The sequence below is a fragment of the Poromitra crassiceps genome (assembly GCF_964638095.1).
Source record: "Poromitra crassiceps genome assembly, chromosome: 14".
Lineage (NCBI taxonomy): Eukaryota > Metazoa > Chordata > Actinopteri > Beryciformes > Melamphaidae > Poromitra > Poromitra crassiceps.
The window spans coordinates 14,484,716-14,509,455 of NC_139633.1; the positions used below are offsets into that span (position 1 = coordinate 14,484,716).

At 43.8% G+C, this 24,740-nt stretch overlaps 1 protein-coding gene across 1 annotated transcript in view; it reads right to left on the bottom strand.

The window, feature by feature from the left end:
• tspan15 (tetraspanin 15) overlaps positions 1 to 22,203 on the bottom strand; it is a 35,810-nt gene extending 13,607 nt beyond the window's left edge. Inside the window, exons 1-4 of the mRNA XM_083650871.1 lie at positions 22,077 to 22,203; positions 7,593 to 7,778; positions 5,896 to 5,970; positions 3,347 to 3,442 (exon numbers count right to left, since the gene is read on the bottom strand). Of these exons, the coding sequence (XP_083506997.1) occupies positions 3,347 to 3,442; positions 5,896 to 5,970; positions 7,593 to 7,778; positions 22,077 to 22,166 (447 nt within the window). The 5' untranslated portion in view covers positions 22,167 to 22,203. The remainder of the gene's footprint in view (positions 1 to 3,346; positions 3,443 to 5,895; positions 5,971 to 7,592; positions 7,779 to 22,076) is intronic.
• Between the last annotated feature and the right edge of the window lie 2,537 nt (positions 22,204 to 24,740).

Sequence of the window (24,740 nt, forward strand, 5' to 3'; positions counted from 1 at the left end):
TGAGTGATCTGCTCTTCTGAAAGGGCAATACAGCACTTTGTGCTTTCCTCAACCCACACGTCAAATTCAAATCACTTTAACACCAAATGTTGATGAACTTGCATCTAATTGTGTTTAGTGTTTGTTTCTCTAACTCAAGTTACTCAACACAATTAGAAGCAAATTTGGTGTTAATGATATGGGTTTTGACAGTTTTTATTGTGTGTGTGTGTGTGTGTGTGTGTGTGTGTGTGTGTGTGTGTGTGTGTGTGTGTGTGTGTGTGTGTGTGTGTGTGTGTGTTTTGCCGTTTTGCTTTTATTGTTGCATAAACATATTTCCCCATTTCTGCAGTCCCCCCCCCTCCATTATGCCTCTGGTTTATACAAATTCCTGTTTTCTGTGGTTGACGATGAATTATGAAACATGTCGTTTCCCCCATGACTCACATTCCATTAGCAGCTCAGTGGCTAAATTTGCTGACGTTTGTATGTCATGAAAATAGGCCACACCCATCACGGGGGGAAAGCTCCGTTCACTTCCATACACCAGCGTCATTTTCCTTGAATTAAACATAGCTAAAAGCTGTTGTGTGGTGGGCTGCGCAGACAACAAATGTAAAAAATCGCCAGTTAAAGTTTTTTTGTACTGCTGAGCAAAACAAGGAAGCCATTGAGAATTGGCGAGAAGAAAAATGTGGATCTAGCTGTCAAGGAAGTACCGTAAGTTGGAGTGTTCATCTTCCGTATATACGATCCTTTTGTGCAACATGCAACCATGCACGCGACATAGGAGAATGCCAGGATTGGAGGGGGGGTTTCTGTTTTCCCCCATCTTGGGCGTGGCTTCTAAATGATGACGCATTACGCAGTGTCTCTATTACCAGAAAACCAAAGCATTCTAGTTGTACATGCTTCTTAGATGAACCCATTTCACTATATACACAACGGTTTAAAATTTCACGGTTTTGTAACCGTAAAGGCTCAGCCACACCGAGTGTTTCTGTTCTCACTCTTAAAAAAGGGACATTGTGGTTAGGGATGGGCATCGAATTTCGAATTTTCGAATAATCGTTGTTATTATCAAGGTCGACTTTTATTATTGAAATTCGAAATTCGAAAAAAAAAAAAAAAAATGTTTTTTTTTTTTTGAGTGAAATGTTGCATTGTCTCCCCTGATTCTAAGTATAGTCAAATCGCTTGGTTTGAGCAAGTAAAACAATTTTTATAAGCATTTTAAGCAAGGTTTATGGAAAAATTAATGGCAGATGAAATCCCATGAAGAGGGAGAGGGGGTGACTTTGGCACCCCTTTGGCACTCAGACCTGAGCCTACTAAATATTTAATGAACCACTCATGATTGTCAAAACTGTTTTTTATTTTCGAAAATGTCAATGTCATGTAACATGTTCTTTACTTCAGTGGTGCAATGCTTGTTTGAGCTAAAAATCCACAGCAGAAGCTTTTTATATTAATTAATAAAGCCGTAGACTTAGAATCAGGGGAGACAATGCAACATTTCACTCACAAAAAAAAAAAAAAAAAAAAAAAAACATTTTTTTTTTTTTACATTTTTTTTTTTTTTTTTCGAAATTCGAATTAAATTCGAATTTGGCCAGCGAATTTCGAATAGTGTTTTTGCTAGAAATGCCCATCCCTAATTGTGGTACTGTGGAAGTTAAAGGGACATTGTGGTACTGTGGAAGTTAAAGGGACATTGTGGTACTGTGGAAGTTAAAGGGACATTGTGGTACTGTGGAAGTTAAAGGACGAGTATCATCATTGCATCCCTAGTCACCTCTATAGACTAAATGTCAGCCACGCCTCCTGTGTTGAATCCAAAATGGATTCATAATAATATGCATGATGATCACTTTTGTGTGCAACAACAATCCTGTCAAGTCCATCATCTCAGTGTCTGTCAGACTGACTGAATGGCTTCATTGTTTTCACAAACACCTACGATCTACATGCAATTACCAGCCAGCCCACACACTTTTAATCTTTTAATTACAAGCAGAGACAATATGTGTCACGTCAAAGTAGGGCTGTGCGATTAATCGATTTTAAATCGTAATCGAATTAATTAGTTAGGACGATGTTAAAAAAATGAAAATCGTAAAATCGTTTTTTTTTTTTTTTTTTTTTTTTTTTATTAAATTTTTTAATTTTAAATTTAATTTTCACTTTAACTAGGGTAAGTACGTTACGTGGGGCGGCTCTCTCTCATGTACGCATGCTGCTACTTGTCCATTCTCCCCGCTGTAAAGTCTCTAGAGGCTGTGATACTGGCTACTAAAAACAGCAGCGCAATGGACTTATTTCAACACCTCCGACCAAAAAGCAGCTTGTTGCACTGCGGGCTCTAGCCTACAATATAACGATTGCCACAACACACTCACGCGCGCACACAAACACAGACGTTATCACCGGACGATGAAACGTTGCCTTTACAGTTCACATAATAACAAAACAACGTGAGGCCACCGATAGATTGGCTGTATTCATGGCTGTAAGTTAGCAGCCTCAGCTGACTCACCTGTCCCTGTGTGTCTGAATTTCCCCCTAACTGCTATCGCAGTTCCACGCATTCCTGTTGTGACTTTGTGTTATTCTAGTACAGATATAACTCCGAGCACGGGTGGTCGCTTAGACACTAATATAATTATCTCACGGAGGAACACGCAAATCCACCAGTGTCAAGTTAGCAAGCATAGCAGCGGCAAGCTAAAACAGGAAGTTGAGTTGTTCTACCTTCAGAGTAAAAGCGTAAATTGTCAATTATGGAAAAAAGGGGGGAAAAGAGCTCTGCAGGGCAACAAATGTTTAGAGAAGTATAATAGTATAATAAATCGAAATCGAAATCGAAAATCGAGTTTTGAGAGAAAAAATCGTCAATTTTAGTTTTAGGCAAAATCGCACAGCCCTACGTCAAAGCTGGACTCATTAACGCTCGACAACACCAAACCACAAACACGGATGAAGGGAGCGCTACACACACAACTAGAGAGTACAACACAATCTCCCGTTTATTCCCAGGGCGATAAATTATTCAGGTCTACACAAAAAGGAAACAATGACAACAATGTAGGAGTTGGGAGACGGTGGGACCAGAACTACTTTTGTGCAAAATGAGCAAACTGTGGATCAGTGGCCCTAAAATCCAGACCCAGTCTTGTAATACTAAACTTGGGTTTATTCTGTGTAGCAAAGCAAGTTATAGCCTCTATGAAAAGCTAATAGCTTATAGCTTTAAGCTATAAAGGCCTTTCATCCCTGTCATTTGATGGGGATTGCAAATTTTAAAAAAAGAGAGAGAAAGAAATGATAGTCAAGAAGAGGGCTAAATACAGGAGTGATGTTCTCTTACCTTCTTCTGAACAAAGTCCATGATGTTTTTGAAGTCCAAGTCATCATAGTAGTTTGCAATGCCTTTACGGATGTTCTTATTGACGAGATCCACCGTCTGTGGGAGGGAGAGAAAGACACAATTGTGTGCATGTGTGTGTTTCAAGGTTTCCATGATACAATCCTTTTGCAGTCGAGGTGTTTAGCAGTGGGGTCACATTAGGCTAATATAGAGAGACAGAGTATTTGCAATTTGGAACTCTTGGTGTATCATCATCATCATATAGGTTGAGGCCACGTCTCGTCATAGACGCTGGTTTAGCTGGCTCAGCCTGGCTGGGGGCGTGGTCAGGGTGGGGTAAAAACCCCCGTTCTATCCATTCAGCAAAGTTAGAATTTAGCTGATAGCCCAGCCCAGGCAGACACAATCGGGGATTTAACCACCGCAGTAAACGCAAATCTGAACAGACGTCTTGTGTTCATCTCTAGAACCCCAAAACCTGTAGTTTAGAGCCCCAGCACCATCTTTTGGTGAGTCAGCCCATGAGATATATGGGCGGTTTTACCCCACTCGCGCGCCAGCCGTTTCACATTTTGTGGGCATTCCCAGACATGCGGACTGTCTCTATAAAAGGGAGAAAGTGGGCTTTGTCTGTTTCGATTTTTGTCCCACTGATGTCACAATGTCTATGACATCATCAGTGACATCATTATTGACCAAAATCATCTTAGTGATGATGTCATCAGTGAGTGATGTCATCAGAGATGCGAAGTTGAGCAACTGTGCGATAGAGCAGGCGAGGCCACGCAGCGGCAGAGCTGCGTATGCGAGCTGCAGGGCCAGCTCGGCGAGCTGCAGGGCAGGAATCGAGTGCGCGAGATGCCTAGTGTTTGAAGGTTTCCATTTAGGAAAGATGATATTAAACCCATATTAAAGAACTCCCGGTAAGCTCACACGTCACTGTCATCTTTAACACGATGTTCATGGAAATAAGATGGTAACAAAAAAAACATCCATCTTTATAAACGTCTACTTATATGACCGTGACACTCAAACCTTATTAAAAGCCCACTGTAATCTCTCCTGCCACTGCCTATTTAATGCAATCTCAATGTAAATGAGATGGCAGTAAAATGATAAAGAGGTGAAATATGAGATACTGGGTCCTTATTGTGTTTTAGCTAAAACATACTGTATATCATACTGTAGACACTGAAGCTTTTCCTATGTCAGATGGTCTCACTGAAAGGGGCGGACTACTGTACACCAACTGAGATCACGGAAAACTGTCCGGCTATTGTCTTTCAGATGGACGGACGGACAGACAGATCCATGCTCCTCCATAATCTAGGCCCAATAAAAATCATTAAAAACTTTGACCTTACACACCTGCTCTAGTCATCAGCCTATCAGAACACAGCAGATTACACCTGCTCTAGTCATCAGCCTATCAGAACACAGCAGATTACACCTGCTCTAGTCATCATGGTTTTTCAGTTGCAAATGAGTATTGTATCCGTTTCAAATTTTTAGTATTGATACTTATCGATACTATCGATACCTGTGGCAAATGAGTATTGTATATGTATTGAATCGATACTACCGATACTTTGGACAATCCTACCTATTATATTTGAATATTTCTGCCGACTGGGGTCCCTAAACAGTTTTGGAATTGCATGAATTGGGTATGGCTGGAAAGCTGAGACTCTTCAGATTCAATGAGCCCAAATGGATTCATGTGTGATAATGATGTTAGTCCCCATAGAAGCATTTCATTGTAGCGAGACCATTTTTCGAAAGGTGACCTCATCTGTTCATCGGGGATCGCACTCGGGACCCGTAACACCTACACTATTTTTCATTGCTTTTGCCAGCCCGCACTGTGGCTAAGGTTACCCCCCCCCACTGCATTCAGATCAGCCATTTTGTACTGGAAGCGGGTGTGCTCTGAGTGCACATAATTGAAGCTTCTCCCCACAGAGTAACATAAACACATTCATGAATAGAGATCTCTTTATCAAGACCACTTTGTCTCTGCAGCAATAGTGAAATGTGACCGGCTCAACAATCGTCCTCTAGTGTCTGTTATATGAAAACCTTTTTTTACATTGTCCTCTCTACTCTATGTGTTGAGTAAGTTTATTGACCACATGACCCATGAAACCCATTTGAAATCCATTCTGTAATTGTAAAAAAAAAAAGCATCATAATCAATTAGTAATCATGATCAATTGGTAATCGTGATCATTTCTTTTTTTTTTACTTCATGGAAAGCTGAAGCTGAGGTTTTTATAAATGGTAAATGGTAAATGGCCTGCATTTATATAGCGCTTTTATCCAAAGCGCTTTACAATCGTGATAATCTAATGGGAGACTTTCTAATCTACCTGGCTGAGTGGGAGACTTTCTAAGTCTACCTGGCTGAGTGGGAGACTTTCTAAGTCTACCTGGTTGAGTGGGAGACTTTCTAAGTCTACCTGGCTGAGTGGGAGACTTTCTAAGACTACCTGGCTGAGTTGGAAACTTTCTAAGTATCAGAACTTGGATTGGTACTTCGGGCGGCTTACCTGGTTGCGGAAAAGGAGAGCTACGATTCCTCCCAGCAGCTCCAGGATCAGACACGCGGCCAGAGTGTACATGAACTATGGACCAATCAGAAAACAGAGTGGAACAGCGTTTAATGAAATGAATCAAATGAAATGTTTAATGGATCAAAAGTCAGCGATTATGCACTCTTTATGCACCAATAATATGGTCACAATGCGTAAATGCCATCATGCAAGTGGAGCCTTTCAGCCACATGCTCAAACCAGTGGCATTTACCACACGCCATCTTCATGATCACCAATTATGAATTATTCACTATCTATTTAATTCACAACATTGGCACAATTTAACATTCAATTTCTCGCCCTCTAAAGAAGAGTCTCTTTCATCTCATGTATATGTGCACGCACGCAAGCACACACACACACACACACACACACACACACACACACACACACACACACACACACACACACACACACACCTTACTTTTAGAGCATGTGTGGGTGGAAGTGTCTCTGTGAGGGAGACTAGGTAAGATCATCAGTCCATTTCAGTATATTTTTTAAAGGAACAGCTCACCCTAAAATTCAAAATACATATCCCTCTCACCTGTAGTGCTATTTATCCATCTATATCGTTTTGTGTTAGTTGCCTGAGTTTTGGAGATATCGGCCGCAGAGTTTGTGCCTTCTCTCCAATACAATGGAACTGGATGGCACCCGGCTTGTGGTGCTCCAAGTGCCAAATAAATACATTTGAAAAACTCAACAGCATTGTCTCTTTCCAGAAATCATGACCCCGTTACTCAAGATAATCCACAGACCTTGTTATGAGCAGTTTCATGGAGGAACTATTTTCTTTTGACCGAACTACAGCCGCTAGCTGCTAGCTAGTTCCTACATGAGACTACAAAAGAAAATAGTTCCTACATGAAACAGCTCACAACAACGTCTGTGCATTATTCTGAGTAACAGGGTCCCGATTTCTGGAAAGAGAATGCTGTTGAGTTTTTCAAATGTATTTCTTTGGTGCTTCGAGCATCACAAGCCGAGTGCCATCCAGTTCCATTGTATTCAAGAGAAGGCAGACATCTCTGCGGCTGATATCTCCAAAACTCAGGCAACTATCCCAAAACGATATAGATGGATAAATAGCGCTACAGGTGAGAGGAGAAATATGTATTTTGGATTTTAGGGTGAGCTGTCCCTTTAAGTATCGGTTGTGATTACAAAGTGTTGCCTCACCAAAGACAGTAGCACTGTATCTGGCTACATCAAAGCTAAAACTGTGTCTGGAAGTTAGTACAAAAGAGAAAACAAAAAGACACTCACAAACAAAAAAAATAGACACGCCACTCAACATTCTAGCAACCACTTTGTTGTCGGCACTTTAACGTTGTTTTTTAGAAAAGGTAATCATTTGGTTAACTCTTACTATGATCACTCACAGCAGCATTATGGCTTCGCTGCTACCGCTGTTCCTCACAAACGGAAGGAAATGTGTGAAATTAGCTTTCCCTTAATGGCTGGCAGAATAGAATGCCATGCTTGTTGCCAGGGGCGACGCAGTGTCGCCAAAATGTCTTTACAAATGATGTGGGTGATGATGTATTGACGTCCTTTGTGCACACAAGAAAATACAATAGAGTCAAATGTAACAGAATAGAGCACAGCGGAATATTTTGGAATACGATACAATTAGAATCAAGCCTCACCACTTTCAGTAGAGTGAGATTATCTCTCAGTGAAGCCAAGACTCCGATGAATGAAACGATGAACATGATGATTCCCAGAAGGATCAGGATAACAGACGGGGCCAAGAACACTCCAGGCAGCGTCTTCAGGCGCTGCCTCTCCACCTCGGCATAGATCCCTATGGCCAGGATGAAGCTGCCTATCAACTAGAAACACAATGACAGGCAGTTAGGATGGATGGTGCATCAGCTGGAACACTAGAGAACAGGGGTGCCCAAATTATTTCCCATGAAGGGTCAAAACTCAATCTGGGTGGAGGGCCGAGGGCCAAAAATAAACGTTGTGGAATTACATTAAAATGTATTGTGTTTTATAGAAAATTAACATTCTAAATCTAAAATAACATTTCAATATACCGTAAATTCCGGACTATAAGCCGCGGCTTTTTTCCCGTTTTTTGGCCTTTTTTGCCCCCTGCGGCTTATATAACGGTGCGTCTTATCTATGGATTTTTCCAGCAAACGGCCACTCGGGAACCTCCAAAATCTATGGATGTTGGTATGAGGCAGAACGAGAGCAAGACAGACATTATGAGAGCGAGACCCTGATTGGATGATGTTGCAAAAAATGTGCCTCGCGACCTGATTGGAGCACTGTGCCACTACTCTCTCTCAGCCACTACGGTAAAACACCCTCCCTCCTCCCTCGCTCCGGGGGGAAAAAGGCAGCGATTGAGCTTGAAAGACAGTCTGAATGAAATTGAATGTAACATTCCCAATTCTATGTATTACATTCTAAAAAACTAACAGCAACATTTTGGAAGGCTAAGCCACACAACTAGCTCGTTGTAATCTAACATCATGCTTCAAAAGATGGAGAACTGGCTGTGTTACGACGATGGCGGCGATTGAGCCTGAAAGCCATGTCTGAGACAGTAGCGAGACAGGAACAACAACAGCAGCAGCAGCAAAGGATCATGCACAAACCCGAGACGAAAGGGACTGTCCGTCAGGGCGCGGACGACTGTGTCAGCAACTCCCTCCCGACTACCAGGAGAAAATTACAAACTTCGGCGAATTCACACAAAGAAAGATCAAGGAATATTCCATCGGACCGGAGCAGATCATAAATATGGATGAAGTGCCTTTGACGTTCGACCTGCCTCTCACTAGGACTGTTAACAAGAAAGGTGAATCGTCCATCACGTTGAGAACCACAGGTCACGAGAGAACGAATTTCACTTGTGTTCTTGGCTGCACAGCAGCTCCCGCCGATGGTGATTTTTAAGCATCTCACAATGTGTGATTTTGTCTGGGGATTAGTGACCTGACTTTTGTTTTGTTGAAATGTTAATAAATGGGAGCTTCCCCAAACAGCCATCTCTTTCCCGACAATCCCCTCTGTGCACGAAGCCTTACATATGGTAATTAAACATCAAAACACCCGCGGCTTATAGACCGGTGCGGCTTATAGAAGAAAAAAATAGTCACCTTTGAAGGTGCGGCTTATAGACCGGTGCGCCTTATAGTCCGGAATTTACGGTAATAATCTACTTTTTATCTGTTTGGTAATTGTAATAATTTGCAATTGGTTATATATATTTAAAAAAAACATCTGCATTTGTGGGGAGCTTAAACATTTAATCAGTAAACACCCAGTTAAAAACAGTTGTATTTTCCACCTTTGTAATCAAGAGAGAAATTTGACTTAATTCACAACTTGAAAAATCCTCAAGGTACTTTGAAAATCAGTTTCATAGTGGCGACGTATATTGTACTCTTTCAAAACAGCCACTCTCTGTCTGCAAATGAGACAAACCACTGTTGAATTTACTTCGGTAAAAAAAATACTCGTCTTGCCACTCCGTCCTAAACTTTCTTTTGTCAGTGTGCCACTGCCGTGATGATGATCTGTCCATCTTGCTGAGCTGGTGTAAGCCAGTGACTGGGGAGGGATCAAATATCAGAGCTCACCCCCCAACCAGGTGATTCAGCCAACCAATCAGGTGTTAGGATGACGTCATCATTCCTACTTTGACGTCGTCACCCCGACTATGATGTCATCGATCACTGATGATGTCATGGTTCATAAGTGTCTTTCTTGCCTTTCGCTAGTGATGTCATAGCACAGGTGATGTCATGTCTCTGATGATGTCACAAACGGTATGATGTCATAGCACAGGTGGTGTCATGCTCGGATCTATAAAGGCCTGTTCCGGCAGGCTCTGGCGAGTGATTCATAATCTAAATTAGGATCATACCAATCTCAAGCAACGTCTGCAACCTGCAACCAACTGTTCCCAAACCCCGAACAGTGCAGCTCCCAGCCTTCAAGCTACCAAGTTCCACAGCACCCCGGCTTCTCCAGACCTACCAAGTTTCCCGTGGTCATCAACTACCCGCGATTAGATCCACACTTCTCACTCCGATCCTGACAGTATGAATCACTCAGAAATGGATCTAGCGGGCAAATTTCTCCCCCCAATCAAGGAGGAAGACCCTGAGACGCCAGCTTTCCCGCTGGCCGCTCCAAGCTTCCTGCTTGACACCCAGAAGGTTCGCCTGGCGAACTTCCTGGGCAGGTATGAGTTTCAGAGTGTGAGCCACTCTGAGATGGATTTAGCGGGTACCCCAATCAAGGAGGAAGCCCCCGAGAGGCCAGTTACCCGGCCGGTCGCTTCAGCTGGGGGTCAGCTGGATATCTCCACTCATCCTGATATCTCCCCCCATCCTATCACGCTCGAAGACTTGCAGGCAACTCAGCGAGAGCAGGCCTCTATTCTGCGAGACCTTTTTCGTCTTGTGCCTTCTTCTCTAAAAGAGGCTGATGATCGGCACGCCCTCCTGCTTAGCACAACCCAGGCTCTGATTTCCCTTGTCGTGGAACTGGTTGGCCGGCTGGATCGTCTCGACGCCCCAGCTTCCGAGCGCACTGCCGTTCCGGAGGTTTCCAGACCTGCTACTCCCCCGCCCACAGCGGTCGTTGCTTCTAGCTCTGCCTCTCGGCCGCCTCCAGCTGCTAAGGGCATATTCTGGGGGGGAGTTCGCGTCATCCCAGAGCAGGGGCAGCCACATTCGAGTCCCAGCAGCCATCTGTACCGTGATCCGACCGGCAGGGTTCGCATCACACCAGAGGAGAGGCAGCGCCGTTTGGACACCCGGAGCTGCCTGTACTGTGGTCGAGCCGGGCATTACCTCTCCTCCTGCTCCCGGCGTCCAGTAAGTGGTCCCACCACTCGCCGGCCCGTGGTACTCTCAGTGGATCAAGACTCTACGTGTCCAGCCGAAAGATCTGTACTGTTGGGTAGCGCTCCCTGCAGGACCCAGGAGTGGCAGTATGTCTCCAACCGTCTCAACGAGTTGGAGAGGACTGTCGACCGTCTCATTGGGAAGTTCAATCGCTGCCTGCAGATTGGCTCCGTCCCCCCGCAGGGGGCCTCCGAGTCTACTGGCCCTGAGGCACAACCTGAGGCACAACCTGTGGACCTGCCCCTCGCCGAGTCTGAACCTGTACCTGAGGCACAACCTGTGGACCTTCCCCTCGCCGAGTCTGAGCCCGTACCCCAGCAGCAGCCAATTCCTGTCCTTGACCAACAACTCATGCTGGGAGGCTCCCGTAGTGTCGTCAGCCCTCGGTCAAGAGCAAGAAGAAATAAGAGGCGTTTGAAGGAGGAGACGGTGGGTGACCTCCCCAAACTACAGGTCGGGAGGGCAGGCCTCGCTGTGTCAGATCCCCCTGCGGCTCTGCCTTCGGAGACGGCGGCATTTGACCCTTTTGATGGTCCCCAGCCTCCCATGTTTGGATCGTGCCCCGGGGGATGGCCGGTCCCAGAGGATCCACCGGACCCGGTGGAAGTTCTATCCACGTATCGGTCCATCTATGGCTTCGATATCCTGTGTTAGGGAGGAGCACCTCCACTGTCCTGCACCCCCTTTGGGGTCTGACCACCTGCATCTAACCACCTGATGAAGAGCACCTCACTCCCTTACACCCCCTTTGGGGCCTAACCACCTGCGTCTAACCACCTGCGGAAGGGCACCTCCACCAGAACCTACGGATTTTTTGTCTCCCAGATGCCATCCTTGATGGCCTCATTGGACGCCAGGTGACGTCCGTTGAGGGGAGGGTACTGTTAGGATGACGTCATCATTCCTACTTTGACGTCGTCACCCCGACTATGATGTCATCGATCACTGATGATGTCATGGTTCATAAGTGTCTTTCTTGCCTTTCGCTAGTGATGTCATAGCACAGGTGATGTCATGTCTCTGATGATGTCACAAACGGTATGATGTCATAGCACAGGTGGTGTCATGCTCGGATCTATAAAGGCCTGTTCCGGCAGGCTCTGGCGAGTGATTCATAATCTAAATTAGGATCATACCAATCTCAAGCAACGTCTGCAACCTGCAACCAACTGTTCCCAAACCCCGAACAGTGCAGCTCCCAGCCTTCAAGCTACCAAGTTCCACAGCACCCCGGCTTCTCCAGACCTACCAAGTTTCCCGTGGTCATCAACTACCCGCGATTAGATCCACACTTCTCACTCCGATCCTGACATCAGGAGCAATCAATCCTCAGATAGCAATGCCTCACACCCGAGTGATAGAGTCGGGGAGAGAGAATACCAGCTGCACAAAATTAAGTTAATCGTAGATAGAAGAGTCCCGACATCTCCATTCAGGCGCGGACTGCATAATCGGGCAAGTCGGGCAACTGCCCGGTGGCCTGGCCTGCAAAATTATTATTATTTTTTTTCACCCCCAAATCCGTGGCGGGCCAAAAAAACTTGGCCCGCGGGGCCCAAATTGGGCACCACTGCTATAGAAACATGCAAAGGTTATGCCAAACATCCTAGGACCTGGTCACACGATCGAAACAACAGAAACCGACATTAAACAGTTAAGATGTATTTAAGTCGCTGTGGAAACCCAAACATAAATATTTGTTTTGACTCGAGGTTGTCACACCACAGTCGAATTTGAACTGAATTGAACTTAAGTTGCATGGAGGTCTATCCTCTGCTGTGAGACTGACTTAAGTTGCATGGAGGTCTATCCTCTGCTGTGAGACTGACTAAAGTTGCATGGAGGTTTCCCTGTGGAAAGCCAGCCTAACCTTAACCTCAGTGACCTCATGCCTCACCCCAACCACCTCATCTGCCCTGGAACCCCTAACCTCAACCATACCAGCTCCTTGTGGTGGTAATATTACTATTCTAACATAATACAACCAATAAACTAGAAGTTAAAAAGTATATAAATGATTTATTTACAAAAAAGCAAAGTCACAGAGCTCTGGTTCAGCCCCCTCTCTCCTCTCTTGCCTCTGGGGACTAACCCAGAATCACACCAATCAGACCTCTAATCAAGCCTCTCACCAGGAAGTCCTAGATTAGAGCAGTTTACTGCAGATAGTGCCCCCTAGATCTTGAGGGAGATATTACAGCAACTCTATAAATTCTCTCCACACTTGCCTAAACACATAGGGCTGAGGGAACATACTGTAGGGCTGAGGGAACATAGGGATGACCCCAACCAGACAGAACACTCAAACATACTGTATGTTATAGGGACTACAGATGCGAATTATCTCTTAGCTATCTCTGGTGCAATATGTTTATTGTGTACTGTCCCTGCTCAAATAAACAATAAAGATAAAGATGTAAGCAGATCAGCACAAGTCATTGAACATCAAGGAGCTCTGTTTAGTCCGTTTTGATCACGTTAGGAGTGCTGGTATGTTTTTACATGCCTGAGTTTCCAGGGTGACATACTGGATCTAAGAAGTCTGTCTAGAGCTGTGGCTATATGGCCAAGCAGCTACATGCCCTTCCCCACTAAGTAATTGACCGATTGAAAATATCACACCAAGCCTCATTTAATTATAGATTAAGAGGGCCTCCAAGAAAACTGAGATTGAGCCAAATTGCATTAGCTTGGATACAAAGGGGGGAAGGGGGAAAAAGAAGATAATTTAAAAGCTTGAGGTAAATTGAGTTTTTAATTACTTAAATTTGATACATCCATCAAGGTAATGCAACCTCGGTCAAGTCCAACATTAGTTCAATGTAATATTATTTGACACTGATTTTGTTAACATTTGCACTAAATGCCTATGCACACCTGAGCTCATCACACAGCGCACCGAGGGAGGATAGAAACTGGTGAAGGCCATAGGTTGATTAACCAATCAAAAAAGAAAGGAAACAAAGTAATAATAACAGCGTATCTTCCCTGTGCAATTTTTAGCTATGGATAGAGCACGTTACCAGGTATGCAGTTTGTGAACCAAGCGTTCGCTTCACACTTCACACTAAACTGTCACTCCAAAGTTTTACTGAAAGTTGGCAGTCCTCCGAATTATACTGTAGTAGAATAAACCTCAATCTCAATACAATCGCTTCACTGATCTAGTAGTCCACTGAAACTATGCATTTTACCCAAACTTTCTAGGCATCTCGCGCGCTCGATTCATGACATCATCAGTGACATCATCAGTGACATCACAATTGCTCGAGTGACCTCACTGATGACATCATCGAGTGCTTGAGTGACATCACTGATTATGTCAGACATTTTGGACATGATCAGTGTCATAGACATTGTGACATCATCAGTGACATCATTACTGACCAAAATCATCACAAATCTCACAATGTGGGAGCAAAAACATGACCAAAAATGCAGACCGCGCCCACCTACTCAGTTTTATGTATGATGATGATGATGATGGTGGAACATCACTTAACAATATGCTGCAAATTTAAAGAATACAACTTCAATATCACAAATATGTAAAGACCCCCTAAAGTAAAAAATCTGTTTTTCTTCTTGTTCCTACAGTTGGATGTCTGAGCTTCACTGTGCAGAATGATGTCTGTGCAGAGTTTGACACTAGAAGGCTGTTTCCACAATCGTCTGCTGAAAGTGGAACGTTTCTCTGAGCTCACTGAAAAGGCCATTTTCAACTAGCAGCATTCGTGACACCACGAATACTGTATTCAGCAGTTAAAGCCCTTGTTTGTATGCTGTGGATGGCTAGTTATGTTTTTGTGTGTGGAAAACCATCAGACACAAATTATTATTCAAAAGTAGAGTATTTTATACACATCACAAGGGCAAAAAAGCCCTTGTGGAAAAAAAGGTTAATTTCCTACCCTGGTCTTTACTGGTTACCACAAAAAAATCCTTTTAACCACCGAAAGCCAACTGAACATGCATAGAGTTTCTGTGCAACACACTGTCAGCCTCACATGCACAGTTACACACATTAACACCTGGACGCTGCCAATACAAACAGTCTTCTAGTACTGTCCTCCTTCTAATGTGGAGTCTGATGACATCTACCCGGAGGCCCAGATACTTCCTAACAACAAAGCTGGCGGAGGCGGAGGAGGCCTGGAACGCAGCGTGTTTCTACTGCAAACACAGGGTTCTCTCCATCTCATTCCTTTCTGTCTGCTAAAATGGCCATGAACTGTCTTCAGCCTTTCCAAAGTCATGCAGACAACATGTAAAGGAAGAGAAAGGAGTAAAGGAGGAGAATGGGAGGATGGCAGGAAAGCAGAAAAGAAGGAAGGAGAGAGGGAGGACAGGAAGTACTCGTGCGCAGTAAGAGTGAGTTCTGAGCAGCCGAGTGTTGTTTATATTCCTGCACGATGTCTCTTCCTTACATGTCCCTGCTTGCTGTGTGGTATCTAGCTCCTGGCTATCTGCCCGCCCGACTCAAAGACACTTCCATTGAGCCGGGAGGAGAGGAGGCCACTTCTAATCATTTACTTTTGACATTGTAAAACAGAGCAACTCACAATATCTGCCAACAATAGAGAATAGGTCAACATATGTATTTAAATGAATAACTGAAAGCTGTAAGGAGGGGATACTGAACTATAGTGTGTGAACTCTGATAACATTTTCTCGAACAAGCACTGTTGAAAAATTGTGCTGTCAACCTACTCTCTGGGTAAATAAAGGTTAGCAGCCTGAGGGGAAATCAACCCACCACACAAGAAGAAGAAGTTCAGACTCAGAGCTGACCTCAGTAGGGATTCGGGAAAGGTTCTCTTCAAAATCTGAGCAAACAATTTACAACAACGTTCATAACCTGCAACAAGCTACATAAAACAAACTACATAACTATTGTATCCTAACTCTGATAATGAAAATGCCTTTTTTGACCCGTAAAACATGTCGGAGTAATGACCCAACATTAAAAAGCATTTGAATAGATGATCATGATATTTATCATGTTTGGTAAACATAAACAATGCATATAATATAATAAATCTGTATTAAGTGAGTAGATAGTCTAGCTACCATTTGAGTTAGGCATATTTTTTTATGCCGTGAAATTGATTTAAGGAAATATAATTCTCATCTGGCAAATCTTTGATCTCAGTCCAGTTTCAGTTATTTTTATTTCAGTTTACTAAAAAAAAAAGTCCTGTCATGTTTTGGTTATTAGCTTTAGATGACTATAATAACCTTGATCAAATGAGGTTCATTGTCCTCATCTGAGGAAAATGATTTTCTACAGCGTGCAGGAAAAAACAACTGAAGGCACAGGAAGTTTTGTGGAGCTGTTGCACCCTGAGCAGCTGAGCTCCAACTCGCCAACATCCTGTCCTGTCCTGGGATATTGATGCTGATACAGTTATTTTGAAGATATACTGATGTGTCAGAATAAAGTCATTATTACAAAAATAAAAAGCCAGGTAGTGGGAGACAGTAATACACCAGGCATTCATAGAGTACGGCAGGGATGACGCATTTTTGTAGGCTTTATCCAGAAATCGCCACCATTTGGTTCTTCAGTGGAAAAGTCTCTGGGGTTTTACAATGGGGATTTCACTTAAATCTTCACTTAAATGCATAAAATAAGGTATCTGTGGTTAACAAAGGTTTATGGGAATGCGAATTTTCAGCATGATACTCTTCACAAACGTGAATAACTTTTATGTCTTTTGAAGCGTTTTATAAAAAATAAAAAATAAATCGCATTTACATTCCAAAAGTCATAAAGGTTATTCACGTTTGTGAAGATTATCATGCAGAACCCAGATTGGCGTTCCCATAAACCTTTGTTAACCACACAGACCTTATTTTATGCATTTAAGTGAAACCCCCATGTTAAATCCCATAGACTTTTCCACTGAAGAACCCGGAAGTACACTTCCTGCTGCTCTCTATTGGGCAGGGTAAAAGGCCAACTGAACAAACGACAAAGATCTGAAATGAGACAGGAAAACCATACAATCACGCTTGCCTGGGCAACAACACGTTCCCAAGTAATCAGTAGAGGAATACTAATGGGATATTCCGTGGCCAATGTTGCTCTACAATATATTACCAAAAAAGTTGCCTACTGCAATATAGACCTTCATTATCTGAGGTTTACTGCTTGTTTGCAAGCAAGTACAAGCATACAGGGCCAGAATTGAGAATCAATGCTCTTATCATATAAAAACAGTGTGGAATCAACGTTTACTGTTATCACAAATTTGATCAAACATTATAGGAGTTACAGTTAGATGTATTTAATATATAATGCATGTAATATAATGGAATTAGAACTATTCTCCTGCTGTTGGGGTGAACATGCCATATTGTCCCTGGTAGAAGTGATATCAACTGCTCCCTATTCTTACCAGGTGCATACTAAACACGCACAAATTCACAATAGCTGCGACCAGATTTGTGTGACGTCATCCAGTCCATTGTGACATCATCCACCCCATTGTGATGTCATCATCCACTTCATTGACATTGATTTTGTGGACCAACACTTTTTGGTGGACCAAGTATGGAGCTGGGACCAGGACTTGTCACAGCTAATAAAATGGCACTCTTCCGAGGCCGTGTGTGACAAAGCTCTATTTAATATGACTGAATCCACATCATGGTGTGTAGATCGAGGCAAAGAACATGACTCTTCAAACTGTTTGGCCTCCCTTATCAAGGCAGCATTCATACTTCATAATAAAAAGCCATTACTGTGTCCTCTCCCACTCGCTCTCCGTGACGTGAATACATCTCTTAATGTCTCTCAGAAGAAGCAAAGAAATAACACTTAGTGCAGTAAGTGTGGTTTTAATCGGCCATCTGTCTGCACAAACATAGGATCTTGGTATGCTGTCTGTGAGAGAGAGCTGCTGGGTGTAAAAAAAAAATTCTATCTTCACTTTCACAAGTAACATAATGTATGCCATCCATATTATGATTGTAGTATGTTGTTTCAAGTATATACTTATTATTATTAAACTTGTTTAAAGAAGTGTTGAAACAAGTGACCTTTTTGTTGTTGTTGTTGTTTCCCCCCCGCCCCCCAGATTTTTTATCCCATTTTTATCCCCCATTAGTGCTAATTTAATTTATTTATCCTGGTTGCTACTCCACCCTCTGCCGATCTGGGGAGAGCCGAAGCTGGCTCCATGCTTCCTCCGAGACATGGGCAGTTAGCCAGCCGCTTCTTTTCACCTGACAGGGGAAGCTTCACCGGTAGGACATAGCACGTGGGAGGTTCACGCTATTCCAACCAGTTCCCCTCCCTCCAAACAGGCGCCCCTAACGACCAGAGGAGGAACCACAATCTTTGTTGAATCAAGTGATTTGTTGTAAGTTATTGACTTTCTAAAATTAAATTAAAATTAAATATGAGGCATGGGTGGTTTTGGAGACATCCCACTTGAAGACAATATGAAATAAATCACTAGTTAAGATGGACATTTTGGAGAATCACACTGTGCCCTCTTACAGCTGAAGACATGCGCCGGACTCTGATGTGCTGATGACTAGGCTGCCAAGAGTCTCCATTACCAAACATGTTCATACCCTATTAGGTCATGTTATAGAAGTGCTCCCACCACTTGCTTAATGGTATTTTTGGTTGACCTCTTAAATTATTCGCTAATTGATCTAGCAAGTAAATAAATTGGGCTAAGTGTTTCTCTTCAGGGAACACTTCACCTCCATCTCTACTGGCAACTATGCTTGTATCACACTCACTCTCACACACTCACACACACACACACACACACACACACACACACACACACACACACACACACACACACACACACACACACACTTTACTCGTATAGAGAGCCCCAGGGATGACGTATTTTTGTAGTCAGAACGCAGAAGTCCCGGACTTCCTGGTTCTTCACTGTTTCTGCCTATGGGATTTTTGAATGGGTTTTTGCCGCGATGCTTCAAATAAGGTCTCTGGGCAACGCAAGCTTAATCAAACGCGAACCAGTGTTCAGCGGGATAATCTTCACACATGAGGACCACTTTCATGAGTTTTGAAGCATAAATGCAAGCCCTAGAAGTAAAAAGCTTGTGCTAAGCTAATCCAGAACTACACACAGTGTAGTTCTACACTCTAACTACACTCACCACTCAACCTGGACTGTCGTTGATGTCTGCGCTGCTGTGCACTGATTACCTCGGGCTGAACCAGGTGAGGGAAAGAGAATTTCCGTGTTCGTCCTTTGAAGTGATGACGTTATTGACGTATAATATCCCCGTCGACTCAACAGTGTAGTCTCATTTAGCCGTTTGCTAGCTAGCCGCCCTTTTAACGGCACGTAAAAGCTTAAAAACTCATAAAAGTGGTGCTCATGTGTGAAGATGATCCTACTGAACACTGGTTTGCGTTTGATTAAGCTTGCGTTGCCCAGAGACCTTATTAGAAGCATCGCGCCAAAAACCCATTCAGAAATCCCATAGGCGAAAACAGTGAAGAACCAGGAAGTGTTAGCATCAATGTTTTCCGGACTCGTTCCTGGGGCTCTCTATTTCTGTTCCTACTACTTTTCTATTGTGGATGATGCATGAATTATCTGTATATTTATATATCTGTAATATTCTATGTTTTGTTGTTGTTGATTTTTACTTATTCTGCTGTCCTGGGCACTGTTGTTTTGGCGCTCCTTGTGAATGACTGCTTGCAATAGAGAGGCAAAGTGAACGTCACTTCCTGCTTCAGCACTGTACCAGAGATTTTCTTCCGCAATTTATTTTCCCATAGACATTTCGTAAAATCCTTATAAAAATAGTTTTACTTGGTCAACCCAAAAACGGTTCAGCTATATTTCGAATCGGGAGAGACCATAGAACATTTCACTCAGACGGCCAAGTTTGAAGGAAGCATACAGCAGTTCCCAAGGCTGAGTAGGATATCTGACAAGTGACAACACATTGCAACATCAGCGAAGAAGAACGAAACTTCCCCAACAGAAGTCCCCACTTTGACAAAAGGTTTTCCAAAATGAAAATAAAACCATAACAAATAACATTACCGTACCGTACCTACATCTAATATTTTCAATTCATTTCATGTGAACACTGTCAATAATCATAGTTCATTTTAGTGCAGTCAAGGGCTTTGCAAAAAAAAAAGAATATATCGTGATATTATTTTCCACAATACAGATTTAAAAAAATATTTTCCACAATACAGTATTGATTTTCCAGAAAAATATCGCAATTTATTGCTATTTTTTTTTGTTGCACAGCCATGTGTTCAGTGACACAATAAGAATACTTATGCAATTTATTATAGCATCCATCTACGTTTCACTTCAGTGACACAATAAAAATACTTATGTGCACTTTACTTTCAATATGATGTTATGGCTTCTACCTTGCAACATCAGGGAAGAAGAATGAAACTTCCCCAATGGAATTCCCCACTTTGTCAAAAGGTTTACCAAAATGAAAATAAAACCATAACATACCTACATCTAATATTTTCAATTCATTTCATGTGAACACTGTCAATAATCATTAGTTAATTTTAGTGCAAAAAAAAAGCGCAAAAAAAATATATATTATATATATATATATATATATTATTTTCCACAATACTGTATTGATTTTCCAGAAAAATATCACAATATATCAGTGTCATAAATCCCACTGTGACATCATCAGTGATGTCATAAATCCCACTGTGACATCATCAGTGATGTCATAAATCCCACTGTGTCTGTACCCACTGATGATCTCCCACTGTGACATCATCAGTTGTGTCATAAATTCCACTGATGACATCATCAGTGATGTCATAAATCTGACATCATCAGTGATGTTGGTCTTATTGGCCACACAGCAGCTGAGCTGCGGGCGGCCAAGCTGCAGGGCCAGCTCGGCGAGCTGCAGGATGGCCGAGCCTAGGCATCGAGCATGCGAGATCCCTAGTAAATTATAAAGTGCAAAGTAAAAGACTTTTCAAGTGACATACAGTATAGTGGAGTCCATGTAAATGTCTATGTAACAAGTCTGTGTAACATGTCCAGTAAGTCTTTAAGTGATGCATAATGGGGGGGGGGGGGGTGTCTGTGGGATAATGTCCACTTGACTGGAGGAGGATGGAGTTAAAGGGAAATTCCACCAAAACTGACTTTTAGAAGTAGGCATTTCCCTTTTAGCCTGCTAAGACCTGATCATGTGAAGTCACATTCTGTTTCACTTCCAGCCATTGATTCCGCCAAGAAACTACACGAGTGCATTCTTGTTTCTTGTTTAATTGTTGTTCAGAAGCCACGCTTTTGGTCACAAGACAAAGCCCTGATGATGGTCTTGCTCTGATGAAGGTCTTGTGACCCGAAAGCTTGGGGCATCTTTGTAAAGAAACTTGCGTGGATTCTTTGATACTGCTCTTTGGCGGCTTAGCACATTCAATAGCCATGAGTTATGAGTACAGTGATCCTCTCTAAGTTATTGACTCCTTTTCCCTTAAATGTACAAAGGTTTTCATCTGTTGTTTCCTGACATTTGTTCAAGAATAGTCAAGATCAAGTAATTGATTCTGCCACGTCCTCAAAGTCTTGTAATAACCTCACCATTGATGATCAACTAGAATTATAGGCTACTACCCCCCCCCCCCCCCATTTCTATAGTCTACAAACCATGACATCATGATAACAGCTAATGCAATTTTCTATTATTTACCCTCTCAGATTATTTCCTTTACCCTAAGTTAAAAGCATGTTGCATGTGGTGTACCGCCAGAAATAGACCATGACTAATTTTGTAATTCAGTCTCACCAAAGCTGCACCAGGCTAGCCTACACAACTACACGACATGGAGAGACCTAGCCTGCTTATCTCTCTCTCTCTCTCTCTCGTCTCTGTAGCCAGGCAGGTAAGAGCAGGTTAAATATCCACTACTTACAGAATGAGGGTGTGGCTCAGTGCTGTCAGCAGAAAACCATTACTCGCTCTACAGGCTTCAGCGTCAAACACCTGTAGGCTGTCGCTTCAAAGAAGCGCAGCTCCACACAGCTCAAAGTTTACATGATCAAACGGTCTCAGCTTCTCCGTCTCCATTTCCCCCCCTCGTCAACCTATGTGTTTTCCCTGTCTTTTGTTGTAAACGCGAGTCACCCACCCGAACACACAGCCCCCACACACACACACAGTGTCCCATTTAGAAAACACCCTGTAAACGGCGCCGCGTCTCGTGTCTGGCAAAAGCAGTAACAATAGGCTACTCACCCACCAACCGATGGCATAACCGAACAGGGTGAATTTGAGGAGAACATAGGAGCATTTGTGGCAGTATCGGACGTCGTCGTTGTTGGACATGGTGTGTTTGCTCAATGACGGTTGACTCCAGCGCAGCGGCGGCTCCCTCTGCCTGTGCTGTTGTTGACAGCCCACTTCCGCGTTGTCATCGTCAGTCACCACACCTGGAAGGGAATCACAGGGCGGGGATGCGACTCCGGGGATGAAGGATGGAGCGTGCTGGCGGGGCGGGGGGAAGAAACTGAAAGGGGTGAAACTGAAAGAGAGAGAGAGTGAGAGATATTTGCTGTTGTTGCCAAGTATTCCTGCTTACATCAATGCTGATTGCTGACTTGTGTTAAGTTTTATCAAACTTGTCATCATCATCATCATCATACATACAGTACAGTATATAAAAGGAAGTCTGTTTGTCTGTTTGTTTTTGTCCCACATTGTGATTCACTGATGATGTCACAATGTCTATGACATGATGTCACAATGTCTATGACATCATCACTGATGATGTCACAATGTCTATGACATCATCACTGATGATGTCACAATGTCTATGACATCATGAGTGATGTCAGTCGAGCACTCGATGATGTCATCAGTGAGTAATGTCATCAGTGATGCGAAGTTGATGCAATTGTGCCAATAGCGCAGGCGAGGCCACGCCGCAGCCGAGCTGCGAGTGATGGTCACTCGAGCGATTGTGATGTCATCAGTGATGTGAAGTTGCGCAAAATAGAGCAGGCGAGGCCACGCAGCAGCCAAGCTGTGGGCGAGGCCGTGCAGTGGCCGTGCTGCATATGCGAGCCCGCATAGCGGGTGAGCTGCAGGGCGGGGGAGGCCTATTGAGGCCGCGCAGCCTAGGAATCGAGCGCGCGTAGCGTGCAAGATTTCTAGCTCAATGATTGATGGTTGCTTATACAATCTATTGTCTTTGAACCTGAATAACTGATGAGGTTGCCTCAAACAACCACCTCTATAGCTATAGCCAGGGCCGCAGCTAGGAATTATGGGCCCATGGGCACATGAGGTGTGTAATGCCCCCTGCCCCAGTGCCCCCTCCATGTTCGTCTCATCCCCAAATGTGTTTTTAAGCTGTATTCTCTCTAGCCAATCAGAATGATAAGATGCCAGTGTGACTATGAACAAGCAACCTTGCAATAAACACGTTTATTACCATAAATATGTCCCTTAATGCAATCCCTTGTTGTACATTGCCATTTGTAATGGCCCATTTCCACCGCTGGTATCAGCGCGGCCCCGCCCAGCTCGTCTTGCTTTTTTGTCTCATTCCACCGATCAAAAACATGGACAGCCCGGGTTGAGTCGGGGTTGAGTCGTGATAGTTTTGGTCCCTGCTTTGTTGAGGTTCCAGCGCTGTGGACCCGGTACCATACGGTGACGTGAAAACACTGCAGACGACTGATTGGTCAGGCAGAATCGTGTTTACTGTATCTACTGTCAATGCTGGATACCAGTTTAGTGGGGCTGACTGTGACTGTATACCCTCCAAGATCGTGAACATCTTGTCCTTCCACTGTTTTGGTCACCCTGGTGGGATGAACCCAGTCTGCTTCTTGCGGTCCAGCTTTCGTCGGTCAACCTTCTCCTCACGCTCGATGTTTCGAACCACAGTGACCAACATGGTGGGGTCATGGCGAACCATCATCATGGACCGCTGGAGCACCATCCAAAGCTGCTTGGCCAGCTCGTCTGATAATGCCTGAATATCTTTGAAGCAGATGCAGATGAGAGGTGCACGTCACTGGCGTTCTTGCTGTCAATACGATACTGCTCAGGTCATCGCGCGAGCACTCCAGGTCCATCAGCTTGTGGTGGGTCTGCAGCAGCTCGCCCTGCTCTATGAGCTGCTGGGTCTCTTCCACTCTGGTACTTAGAAAATGTTTTTGAGGTTTTCCACAGCGGTGGCCAGCTGACTGTGTTGGACCACGGCATCTTTCACGTCTTTCAGATTCTCAATGATGATGCTCTGCCTCCAGTCAGCCAGTGAGCTCTGGATGTCTTTCACATCGGACAGAGCATTATGCAGCTGGCCCAGTCCAGTGTGAACGCCATCAAGCTGGGACTGGACAGCTGCCTTCAGTCTGGCCTCCACAGAGGCCATCTTGCGGGCCTCTCGTCTGCGGTACTGTTCCACCTTGTCCAGCTGGTCTGAGCGCTGCAGCATCCCTGCAACACGTTGCATAGCCGTTGCTACTACTTCCCGATTGGTCTCCTCCATAGCAACACTAAGCAGCATCAAATACCAGACTACTCAGCCTTGATTCATCGCTATGCGCATGCCCGAATTGCATGAAACGTATTACCCGTGGGAGTTAGAACCGCTCTTGGAACACAGCCCACCTACTTATCACATAGCCTCAGACTGATGACATCACTGATGACATCATCACTGAGGACATCATCACTGATGACATCACTGATTTATTATTATTATTATTATTATTATTATGTTATTGGGGTACGAATGACCCCCCCCCCCCCCCCCCCCCCTCTCTCTCTCTCTCTCTCTCCGGTCTGTCCCTGGAGTTGGACTAGCAGGCACTGTGCGCACTTGAGTGGAGCTATCAGCATACATTCCAGAAGAGAGAGAGAGAGAGTGTGTGTGTGTGTGTGTGTGTG